The 12,666-nt window shown below is 43.5% G+C and overlaps 1 protein-coding gene across 4 annotated transcripts in view; it reads left to right on the top strand.

Moving 5' to 3' along the window:
- The window catches only part of LOC135188663 (septin-2), a 51,831-nt gene that overhangs the window by 21,598 nt on the left and 17,567 nt on the right, over positions 1–12,666 (top strand). For all 4 annotated transcript variants that reach the window (XR_010307779.1, XM_064168231.1, XM_064168230.1 and 1 more), the window contains exons 8-11: positions 3,718–3,819; positions 6,896–7,041; positions 8,191–8,274; positions 9,190–9,247. Coding sequence is in view for 3 of the 4 variants with exons in the window: in XM_064168231.1 (XP_064024301.1) it covers positions 3,718–3,819; positions 6,896–7,041; positions 8,191–8,274; positions 9,190–9,247 (390 nt within the window). In the remaining variant the exon portion in view is untranslated. The remainder of the gene's footprint in view (positions 1–3,717; positions 3,820–6,895; positions 7,042–8,190; positions 8,275–9,189; positions 9,248–12,666) is intronic.

Genomic DNA, 12,666 nt, shown 5'->3' on the forward strand with positions numbered 1-12,666 from the left:
TTAAGCTGTGTGAATGTAGCTGCTGGTTGCTTATTGGCAACATTTGTTCCCAAGCTTCCTTTTCATTTTCAATGTCTTGCTGGCTGTGGAGGTAGAGGTTCATAGCATCTAATTCCTTGGGCACGCGTCAGTGAGTGTGGGGGTTGTTTATATACCTGGCAGGAAACCCTGTAATGGGAACAGCTGTGCTTCAGGCATGGTCATTCCTCTTCTAATAGGCTGAAGGATTTTAAACAGCTGTTTAATAATCACCCCCAGATTGGACAGCTTTTATTTATGCTGTAGATCACAGTATCACAGTATCATCAGGGTTGGAAGAGACCTCACAGATCATCAAGTCCAACCCTTTACCACAGAGCTCAGGGCCAGACCATGGCACCAAGTGCCACATCCAACACTGCCTTGAAGTGCCCCAGGGACGGCGACTCCACCACCTCCCCGGGCAGCCCATTCCAGTGTCCAATGACTCTCTCAGTGAAGAACTTTCTCCTCACCTCCAGCCTAAATCTCCCCTGGTGCAGCCTGAGGCTGTGTTCTCTTGTTCTGGTGCTGGCCACCTGCGAGAAGAGAGCAACCTCCTCCTGGCCACAACCTCCCCTCAGGTATTTGTAGACAGCAATAAGGTCTCCCCTGAGCCTCCTCTTCTCCAGGCTGCACACCCCCAGCTCCCTCAGCCTCTCCTCATAGGGCTGTGCTCAAGGCCTCTCCCCAGCCTCGTCGCCCTTCTCTGGACACGCTCAAGCATCTCAACGTCCCTTCTAAACTGGGGGGCCCAGAGCTGAACACAGTACTCAAGGTGTGGTCTAACCAGTGCAGAGTACAGGGGCAGATACTGATCGCTATCCTGACAGAGGATCAGGGAACCCAACAGTGTTAATCATAGAATCATGGAATGGTTTGGGTTGGAAGGCACCTCCAGAAGTCATCTAGTCCAAGCCCCCTGCAATCAGCAGGGACATCCTTCACTAGATCAGGTTGTTCAGAGCCTTGTTGAGTCTCACCTTGAATATCCCCACGGGTGAGACCTCAGCTACCTACCTGAGCAACCTGTGCCAGTGTTCCACCACCCTCATGGTTAAGAACTTGTTGCTAAAATCCAACTAAATCTCCTCTTTTCTAGTTTAAAACCATTGTCCCTTGTCCTATTCCTACAGGCCTTTGGAAACCATGCCTCTGCAGCCTTCTTGTAGTCCCCTTCAGGTACTGGAAGGCCACTGTTAGGTCTCCTTCTAACCTTGTCTGCTTGGAACCTTCTCTTCTCCAGGTTGAACAACCTCAGCTCCCTCAGCCTCTCCTTGTAGCAGAGGTCTTCCAGCACCCTGATATTTTTTGTGGCTGTCCTGTGGACTCACTGAGTCCTCTATTTGAAGTCTGGTTGTATTTGTATTAACAAGTTAAGGTCCAGTTACATATTCAGTAATGGCAGCACAAGTCCATACCTTGGCTTTTTTGAATGCTTTAGTGGTTTTCTCCCACCTCTTGATTTTGACCAGACTCTGTCTACCATGAGTTCACCACTGCAGCAGTGCTTTATGTGTTGGTTGTGAGGTTGCAGTTGCAGCTGGTTGAGAAATACTACTCTAGGAGGGCTACACAGTTAACCTTGTTCTGTTGAGACCTCCACAGTCACTTTGGAGAGAGCTACTGTGGAATCACAGCATTCTTCATGCTCTCCTCATAGCACCACACTTTCTTCAGTGAGAAGTGCAGTTGGTAGGGTTTCTGACTTAAATATTTTTAATAGCATGGCAGTAGGAGCATTCCTTCGAGCTTTGAAGAAAGGATTGGCTTGTACCACCTTTTGGAACTGCCAAAAGCCTGGAATTATGCTAGCTGCTTATCCCTGCAGTGATTTCATTAGGAAAAGAATGTGTAAAAGAATAAAGATTTTTTTTTTTGTGTGTGTGTGTGTGTTAACTTCAGACATTAATGACAGTAAAGAAAACTTTGTGGATGTTTTTTCTCCAATGGATGTTTGTTCTCTTTGTGGGTTTTGAATAACTTTCTCCAGATGAAGTGGATAATAAGCTTTTGTCTTCTTGAGTCAAGAGACAATAGACACTGTCCTTTCAAATGCTGTGCATATCAAATACAGGAAAATACATTCTGACATGAGCTGCATGGCTTTGATGTTGTAACTAAGGAACCACTTCTCCAAATTCATTGTTTTTACTTGATTTTTTTTCATGCTAACTTTGCTTTGGTTTTGTTTGCTTCTCTTTTATGCTCCACATAAATCTTTAGAAGTTATTTATTTGCTGTGTTTTCTGAACATATACATTTATCTTTTGTGCCTTTTAACAATCACAGAATTGTTTGGGTTGGAAAATACCTGTGAGATCATCAAGTCCATCCACGGATCTAGCCCCATCATGGCCACTAAACCATGCCCCCAGGTGCCATGTCCACCCCTTTCTTGAACACCTCCAGGGATGGTGACTCCACCACCTCCCTGGGCAGCCTGTTCCAGTGCCTGACCGCTCTTGCAGGGAAGAAATTGTTCCTCATGTCCAACCTAAACTTGCCCTGCTGCAATTTCAGGCCATTCTTTCTTGTTAAAAATTCTGAATCCTGTGTTAGTTGGTACTTGGGATGCTGAGTCAGGTGCATTTTTGTTAGTCTTCTAAAAATGCTGTGCAAGACTACCTTGTATTACAGTGGTTTTATTAGTTGTGCACTTACCATTTGTAGCAGATAATGTTCTGACCCTGATGTTCATTCCCAAAGTACAGCTACAGGTTTTTGTCTGAATGCTTTTATTACATCTTGAGATAGAGATAGGTATTTTAAATGTTTATTTCTGTAGCATTGCACAAAAATCTGCTAGTTAAGGTCATATGCTAAGAAACACACTGGAAACGTCACAAAAGGCATTTAGTCAGTGAGTCTCTTTCACTTTGGGTGGCCAGACAGGTGAACTCTTCATCTGTAGCCAGTTCTGATTTTGCAGGTTGTATTTTAGAATATAGTTTAATTCAGAAGTAATCACAGAATGGTTTGGATTGGGAGGGACCTCCAAAGTTCATCTACATCTAATCCAGCTCCCTTCAGTAAGCAGGGACATCTTCCAGGTTGCTCAGAGCCCTGTTGAACCTGACTTTGAATATCTCCAGGGATGGGACGTCAATTACCTCCCTGAACAACCTGTGGCAGTGTTACACCACCCAGCAAGAGTTTTGGCTTTTGAAAATGCTCATTAGTAAACTCTCTAAAAGAGAAACTCTGTAGTTAGAAAACCTCAGCAATTGTTTGAAGATACTTTTGTAAATAGTAAACCACAATCTTTAGACTCAAACCAATTCTACTGTGGGCTTCCTTTGGTTTACCACTTAGTGTTCTTAGATCTCAAAATACATAGGTTGCTTGCTGAATGCTTTTATACCTTGAACTGTTCTTCCCAGACTGCTTGTGGACTTGAGGTTGTCTCAGTTGAATGAAGAAAAATGAAAATGCTCTTGTTTGGTTGGGTTTGGGATTTTGCTTGTCTTTATTTCCTTTAGAAGTAGAATGAAACTAATTTCATGTAGGATAATCTCATAGGACAGAAACTAATTTGGCAGTACATAAAGCATAAGGAATAGCAGCATTGTCAAACTACAGCAGGAAAACACTCTTGAATTTTCTAGATGTTGGTAAATCAGTTCTTTATATTTTTATCTTTCATATCTCTTCAGTGAAATAGGAATTTATTATTCTTCCTTTGTTTGTAAACTCCAGGTTCTGGATGAGATTTCGGAGCATGGCATTAGGATTTATCAGCTCCCTGATGCAGACTCTGATGAGGATGAGGAGTTCAAAGAACAAACCAGAGTTCTGAAGGCAAGTTTCTCTCCTCATTTATTATTTTGCTGCAGTAGTTTTTCAAGCCTGCCATGTGCTTCTAGATACTTTATTCCTTTCTAATGTGTTGAAAATTCAAGTTGCCTTTAAATGTTGACTTCAAATTATGATCCTTTTTACTCCAGTTTTGCTTCATCAGATTTTCAAGTGTAGTGTTATACCTTTCTCCTCTTTTCTCTCTTAAATGTAAGCAGTTCTTCACTGAGAGCTGGGATTTGCACTCTTGCTTTCTGACTCAAACCTTTCAATATGAGAGCAAAGAGAGAATGTGTTTATTGTGGTTTCTTTACTAATTAACGATTTTCCTTCTGTTAGAGCGGATAGTAAAGGTTTTACTGAAGTAATTTCCTCTTTGTGCTGTGACACTTGCAGAGGTGTTTGAAGAATGTATCTGAAATTCTCTCTAGCTGCTTTAAGATATGTTTCTGTTGGCTGTTTTCCATGCATGATGTGATGTTAGATGACACGTTATGCCCAAACTGTACTTCAACAACAGTTAAGTGTTCCTAAAGCAGAGCGTCATTTCCTTTTCTGCCTCTGTTAAGACAAAGTGATCCTTAACAAAGCTGCAGGTGTTGTACATGAGATATTGCATTGCCTGGAACAACATCTGTTGCTTTTCTGATGTGGGGCTGGAGCACCTCTTCTGTGAAGACAGGATGAAAGAAGTGACCTCGGTACCAGGGAAGATTATGGAACAGTTTGTCCTGGGGGTGATCACATGGCAAGTGCAGGATAACTGCAGGGGGGGGTCAGGCCCAGCCAACATGGATTCATGAAGGGCAAGTCCTCTTTAAACAACCTGATCTCCTTCTATGATCAGGTGAGCTGCCTAGTGGATGAGGGAAAAGCGGTGGATGTTGTCTACCTGGACTTCAGTAAGGCATTTGACACTGTTTCCCACAGCATTCTGCTGGAGAAGCTGGTGGCTCATGGCTTAGACAGGTGGACTCTAGGCTGGTGTGATGGTTTGGGTGTTCCCTGCCCCCCATGCTTTAGAAATCACTCAGACTGGACTCAGCCAGCTCTGGAAATATGAATGAAGCTTATATTTACAGCTAGCACAATATACAAGCAGATACTTACAGCATATGCAGTTATATATAGAAATATACAAGGTAAAAGGTAATACAGAAACACAACCCCCTCCCAGAAACCTGAGTCCCCAGGAGGGGCTCCCAACCACCCCTTCACCTTCCCCCTACCCCTCTCAACCTTACCCCAGTCCCAAGGAAGAATAGAGGTTTGGCCAGGGGGTTAGGAAGCAAAGTGGGTTAGCAAGCCTATGAGGGAAGCAGACATCACCATTGTTTTCTTTCCACAGCCTTTAATCTAGTTCTTCTTACCAAAACATTCTAGCATGCTTCAAACTAGCACAGCTGGCTTAAAAACTGGCTGGATGGCCGAGCTCAGAGAGTTGTGGTCACTGAGGTTAAATCCAGTTGTCGACCAGTCACAAGTGGAGTCCCTCAGGGCTCATTTTTGGGCCCAGTCTTGTTTAATCTCTTCATCAATGACCTGGATGAGGGGATCGAATGCACCCTCAGCAGGTTTGCAGGTGACACCAAATTAAGCAGAAGTGGCAATCTGCTGAAGGGTAGGAAGGCCCTGCAGAGGGATTTGGACAGACTGGTGCAATGGGCCAAGGCCAGTTGCATGAGGTTTAACAAGGCCAAGTGCCAGGTCATGTACTTTGGCCACAACAACCCCCAGCAGCCCTACAGGCTGGGGGAGGAGTGGCTGGAGAGCTGCCTGGTGGAAAGGGACCTGGGGGTGCTGGTGGACAGCTGGCTGAACATGAGCCAGCAGTGTGCCCAAGTGGCCAACAAGGCCAACAGCATCCTGGCCTGTATCAGAAATGGTGTGAGCAGCAGGAGCAGGGAGGTGCTCATGCCCCTGTGCTCAGCACTCGTGAGAACACACCTTTCTCAGCATCTCTTTTCCACCTCGCTGTTACTCAGAAGTCTTTATGCTTTCTGTCAGAGAAAAGCAAACCACAAAAGGAACCAGTTGTGATGGTTTGGGAGTTACCCGCCACTCCCCCCCCACTTAAGAGAATCACCCAGACTAGACTCAGCTGGCTGAAAGTTAAGGAGTGAATCTATATTTACAGCTTAGCACAATATACAGGCATGTATACACAAATAGATACAGTTATATACAAGTTAAAGGTAATACAGAAACACAATACCCCTCCCAGAAATCAGAGTCCCCAGGAGGGCTCCCAATCCAATACCCCCTTCCCTCTCCCTCTTTTATTCCCTTCAGAGATAACCAGATCAACCCACATATATCTCGCATGATGAATCTGGAGATTGGAGCAGGTTGTAGCCAGGTGGGGGTTGGTCTCTTCTCCCAGACAACCAGCAGTAGAACAAGGGGACACAGTCTCAAGTTGTGTCAGGGGAAGTATAGGCTGGATGTTAGGAGGAAGTTCTTCACAGAGAGAGTGATTGGCATTGGAATGGGCTGCCCAGAGAGGTGGTGGAGGCACCATCCCTGGAGGTGTACAAGAAAAGCCTGGATGAGGCACTTGGTGCCATGGTCTAGTTGACAGGATAGGGCTGGGTGCTAGGTTGGACTGGATGAGTTTGGAAGTCTCTTCCAACCTGGTTTATTCTATGATTGCATTAAAGAATCTGAGATGGGGAAAACAAAGTATTCAACCATGTGAATTATTCTAATGTTTCCAGTTTATAAAGGGGCAAATGAGATCTGTGTTCAGCCATGCAAGAAAAGACGACAAGGAGTTTAGAGGGAAAAGGGTTAGATCAGATTAGAGTTAAGACAGAGGCAGCCACAGAGACCAGACCACCAGAAAGAAGGCACAGCCCAGAAGCGAGAGCTGAGCAGTGTGTGAGGAGTGCCCATCTTATCTCTATTTTGAGTAGCTGCATTTCTCAGCAGAAGAATGGGTGACATAGGGTACATGCTGCTTTTTCTGTCTTCTCACAGCTAAGGATATCATTTCTCTCAGTAAAGTATTTCAATTAGTCTCAAACCAGCACACCAGTCAAAAGTCAAACCATAACTTGTTTTGCTCTGTCTCAACTAGGCTAGCATCCCCTTTGCTGTCATTGGATCCAATCAACTTATTGAGGTGAAAGGGAAAAAAATCAGAGGCCGTCTGTATCCCTGGGGAGTGGTGGAAGTTGAAAATCCAGAGCACAACGATTTCCTTAAGCTGCGCACAATGCTGGTGTGAGTAACGGTCAGGTCGTCCCATCGCCTGTGCTGGCGTCACCCCTGCAGCGACGACAGGCTTCCAACCAATCCCTCTGATGGCAGTGGAGAGTGACTTTTAGCCCCCTGCAGCTGGTTTTGCCTCTCTAATCCTCATTTAGCTGGTGTTGTGGTGTTAGGTTATAGGCTGGACTCGATGATCTCAGAGGTCTTTTCCAGCCCCAATGATTCTGTGAATTTCTGACTTGAGATGTTTTATTTCACGTTGCCAGATACGTGCCAACTTTTGTGCCTTATGATGGCTTTAGATGTAAACCCAGGTGTAAACCCACAGTGGGTAGGGTAGAGATGCTTTTAAACTAGTGCTTCAAGTGACTGATTAAACTGTGAAGAAAATCCTGAAGGCAAAACTCAGTTTTTCCTGAAATATAGGAAATCCTGTTAAATCTGGTACCCATCAGTTTATGATTTTAGCAGATACAGATGTTCTGCCCATGTAGACACTTTGAAGTAACTTTTTTGCTGCCTGCCTTGCTTGCTGCCTGCCTTGCTTATTGGTGGGCTGCTTGGCAGGTTGCTTGGTGTTTGAGTTATTTTGTTTGTTTTGTTTGGTGTTTCTTTGTGTGGTTTTAACTTGCACGTTGGTAGCATACTCATTTTTTTTGTTCGGCTGGGTTCGTTGCTGTTGTTGGTAATTGCGTTCTGCTGGGTTCTGATTTCACCGTCTCCTGGGCAGGGATTGCCCTCTGCTGGTCTTTGGTAGCAACCATTCGTTTCTCTTTCCACCTCTCCCCAACACTTTCCAGTTGTCAGTGTCAGCTGTTCCCTGAACCAAGGAGCTCCACCTAGTTCTCAGTTACAAACTATACTTGATAGCACCTAAGAGGCAAAAAATACTTTAGGAATGAGAGTATCATTCTGAGTAACTGTCTTCACAAGGTTGCTTTGAGTCTTTGAAGTTTATAGGTGGGGGGACACTTAAGTATGAATTAAAGCCTAATAGTCTTGAAAGCAACATTCTGACATTAGCTTTATAGCAATCTTAGTCTGGAATGATTATTTTTCCAGTAAACACATCCTTTATAATAAACAAGACTAGAAGATAAAAGAGTGTTTTTCTTGCCTCTGAGAAGGACAAAGTGTTGACTATCCCTTTGCATGTTCCAGAACGCACATGCAGGACCTGCAGGAGGTGACCCAGGACTTGCACTATGAGAACTTCCGTTCAGAGAGGCTAAAACGTACTGGCAAGTAAGTGTATGTCTCTGTGTGTGTGTGCCTTTGGGCTCTGCTGCTTCTGAGTTGTTTCTTTTCCACTGGGACACTGCACTTGTTATTCCTTCTGACAAATTCCACCTGTAACTAAAGATTTCTCGCAAGATTCCAGTCTGGAGTTATTGAAATTAGCATGAAGCTCCTTCCTGAAGAGATCTAGTGATCTGCTGTGCTCACAAACAGCTGTTCTTGGGGTTTTCATCCATTCCCTTCTCTCTTAATGAGTATGTGCATAAAGTAGGAGTGAGCTGGATGCAAGACAGATTTTGATTTAATGATGTCTACTTGGAAGAAGTAATCTCTGGGTGCACTTAAGTAGACTCCAGCCTGTCTGATTAGGTAGACTGTTGTTCCTCTAGTTACTGCAGGGCTGCTATGGTGGCTGCTTTCTTGCTCCTTCATATAGAGGTAGAGAAGTTTAGACCAAACAATCTTTTTTTGATAATATATGTGGTTGGTTTGGGTTTTTTTAATGAGTTTTTTCTCCTTAGCAACTTAATGTCTACATCTTAGTCTACATCTACTTGTATTGTATCTTTTTTGATGGTAACTTATTCTTGTCCTGATTTTTCAGCCAGGCATTTTGACCTTGAGGAAGAAAGGAATGGTTGATTTTTGTACCATATATAGACAGTGTAGGGAGTCTCTTGGTTAGAGTAAATGGGAAAAAAAAATCCCTGTAAAGACATTTAATTTTAAGAAACAGAAAATGAATCAGGAGTCTATGAGGTAAAAGGGAAGCATGGGTTTAAGACTGTCCTAACTTTCCCTGCATGGACACTTGCAGACTTTCTCCTTGTTACATCAGCTGAAATATGAGCCACTTGAATATGTTATTGGAGCTTTTTACTTCTGCATCTTACACCATCAATGCATTCTTTTGTTTAATAGGCCTGTTGAAGAAGAAGTGGTAGATAAGGATAGAATCCTCCAGCAGAAAGAGGCTGAGGTAAGAGAGACTTTCTAGAGCTATAACATGCTGTGTTCCAGTTTCAGTATTCTATGTCAGCTGCTGCCTGTGGAGTATAAGATTGGAGTTGTGAAAAGTGACAGACCTCATCTGAACACACAAATTGCTCACACAAAGTGTGCTCTTTGTAGCCACTTGCATGCTGTGGGTGGTCTCTTGGTTGTAGGAAAGATATTTATCACTTTGTATGCTCATTTCCCAAAGGAGTAGCTGCTATTTTAAACTACTGAAATCAGTTTATGCCAGCTGGTCAAAAGAGAGGATTCTTGCTATTTACTCCACTCTTGTGAGACCCCACCTTGAATAATGCATCCAGTTCTGGTGTCCCCATCATAAGAATGACACAGAGCTGTTGAAGTGAGTCCAGGGGAGGGACACAAAGATGATCCAATGGCTGGAGCAGCCAGGATAGGCTGAGGGAGCTGGGGTTGTTCAGCCTAGAGAAGAGAAGACAAGACTTCAGGGAGACCTTAGCGCTGCCTTCCAATACCTGAAGGGATCCTACGGGAAGGCTGTGGAAGGACTTCTCATGAGGGTGTCTAGAGACAGGACAAGGGGGAATAGTTTGAAGTTGAGGGAGAGCAGGGTTAGACTGGAGCTTAGGAAAAAACTCTTCACTGTGAGGGTGATGAGACTCTGGAATAGGTTGCCCATGGAGGTTGTGAAGGCCTCCTCCCTGAGGATGTTCAAGGCCAAGTTGGATGAGACGTTGATCAACTGAGTCTAGTTGAGAGGCTTCCCTGCCCATGGTGGGGAGGTTGGAGTAGATGATCTCTGAGGTCCCTTTCAACCTGAACCATTCTCATATTCTATTATGCTGCTTTAAACTTGGCATGTTGGGGCAGACTGATGGTCTGATGTCATCTCAGACGTGCATTGCTTCCTGCGAGCATGTTACCAGTCAGTTTCTCCTTATGTCTTGTGGCTGTGGAGTAGTAAAAGGTTGTTGAGTCCTAAAAATCCAGTAATATAATGAATGTGCATTTTTTGCATCTTAATCTTGAATTGCAGCTGAATTGGTAGTATTTCCCTTGTACCACTGGACTTACAGAGTTGATGTTTTCAATCTCTGATTGCTGACTCTGGTGTCAGGTTTTTACTAGGCCTTTCAATTTCAGACTTTTACGCTGACATTCAAAAGCTTCAGAGATTTTTAGCCTAGTATTTAAATTCAAGCACTACACTGCCAATGCTTAGGACTGCCTGTGTTGTGAAAGTTAAGACTTGCTGCCAGTTGGAAGATGATATTTTTTCTGTTTATCCTTCTTTTAGCCAATTCAACTTGGTTCCAAGTCCACAAATGGGCGAAGATGCGATTTAAAAGATCAATGCATACTCCAAGTCACTTGGAGTGAGAAATAAAAGAAACCTGCAAGCACTTTCATGTATTCCTGAGGAAAAAGATTCAGACTCCCATGGTTGGAAGTTTTTGCAGTATAGTTACTTAGCTCTGTGCATTTCCTTTTTCCTTTGTGGAATCCATATTTAAAAACAGCTAACCCTGGTTAGCTGTTGGCTCACACTGGCATGTTGACAGAAACAGCAAAGAATTTTGCTAGAGGAAATGCAGAAGCAGCAGGTTATCACCATGACTGGTAGTTAATAACATGAATTAGTGGAGATTAAATCAGCTACATCTTTAACACTCTGTAACTTCATTTCAGCAGCATAAGCAGACTTGATGGCCAAACACTTAGGAGAGTGGAACTCCTGCAAGTATGCCGTACACAAATTAACTACCTCCAATGGGTGTGTGAAGCAATAGTTACCATCAGCTGATTGCCAGGAGTACTACTTGCTTTGTAAATGTCAAGAGCATTGTTTGGTGGGGATTTTGGGGGGATTTTTTTCTTTTGTGTTCTTTTTTTAACTTCCTTAGTTCTTCCAAAATTGAGGATTTCCATGCCGAAAGAACTGGGGCTGTTCAGCCTGGAGAAGAGAAGGCTCTGGGGAGACGACAGAGCCACATTTCCTTATCTAAAGGGAGCCTACAGGAAAGCTGGGGAGGGACTGTTGAGAAGGGCTTGGAGTGATAGGATGGGGGGGCAATGGTTTGAAATTGGAGCAGAGTAGATTTAGGTTGGACATCAGGAGGGAGTTCTTTGCAGTGAGAGTGGTGAAATACTGGAACAGGTTGTCCAGGGCTGTGGCTGATGCCCTGTTACTAGAGACATTCAGGATCAGACTGGATGTGACCTTGGGCAGCCTGCTCTAGTTGGAGGTGTCCTTGCTGACTGCAGAGAGGTTGGACAAGATGCCCTTTGAGGGTCCCTTTCAAGCCAATGCAGTCTGTGAATCTGTAAGAGAGTCAGGCAGTAGACTTAGAGAATTTAAGTCATTACTGTTTCTCCTGTTACTGTCACTACATAAATTCCACATTTTGTAGTTAAGCAGGAGTTTGGATGTCCTTGTAGAATTACTTCTCTTCAAATGTATGTCATTCAAAATTACCCTGTAACCACTTTTCCTGGCAACTTGAAATATGGCAGGCACATTATTACAGCCTGGCCTGTTCTGACCACCCTTCTGTAAATGTATATATAGTATTTTTATTTATTTATGTATGGCATGCATTTGTCTTTATATAATATAGCTAAAGGCATGAAGTCTTGGATTTTTTTTGAGGGCATTCTCTGAAAGTTTCCTCCGGGAGTAATCATCTCTGAATAACTGCTGCTGAAGTTGCAGAGGATTAAGCTGGAACTTGAAAAAACAAATAGATTTTTAACTTCTGTGTTCTATTGTCTCAGAGAGATCAAGAGGCTTTACTGAATCTTCTGTAGATAAGCCAGTATGAAATCCCTTCATCTCCATATCATCCCTAAGGTTCAGACTGGGAAAAGTATGAGGAGGAAAGAGGCACGGAGGAAATGGGCTTGCATTCCATGGCCTTTGCAGAGAAAACAAATATTCCATTTCCCCTCCTATTTTGCATTCCCATCAGTAATGGTGCTTGAAGTTCTATTTACAGTTTGGTGAGGTTTATATAACCTTGGAAGGAATGAATGCTTGGGCTGGTGCCAGGATGCTCTTTAGCAAGGCATCACTTTTGCTAAATGATTTTGTATTATGCCAAAGTTCAGCAGTTTGGAATTGCTAACCTGTCATTTTGGATTTATTGCGCGGTCTGGTGGTGCCTTTTGCTTCTTTGCAAGTGATGAGCTGTTTTTCTGAGCTGGGAAGTGGAAATAAGAGTAAAGGTACTCATGTTCCTCACAGCACGTATGCTGCAGTCCAGCTGATTGTGATCTTGGGAGCACAAGCTTAGGAAGGTTTGCAGTATTGTGCCACGCTCTTTATACTCTGAAAATATCTCATAATAAGAATCTTTCACATTTTTGAGAGGCAATACTTTCAGAAAAATGTTAAGCCATGATTACATGATACAGCAAGGAACA

This window comes from Pogoniulus pusillus, chromosome 30 (genome assembly GCF_015220805.1).
Source record: "Pogoniulus pusillus isolate bPogPus1 chromosome 30, bPogPus1.pri, whole genome shotgun sequence".
NCBI classification, from domain to species: Eukaryota; Metazoa; Chordata; class Aves; order Piciformes; family Lybiidae; genus Pogoniulus; species Pogoniulus pusillus.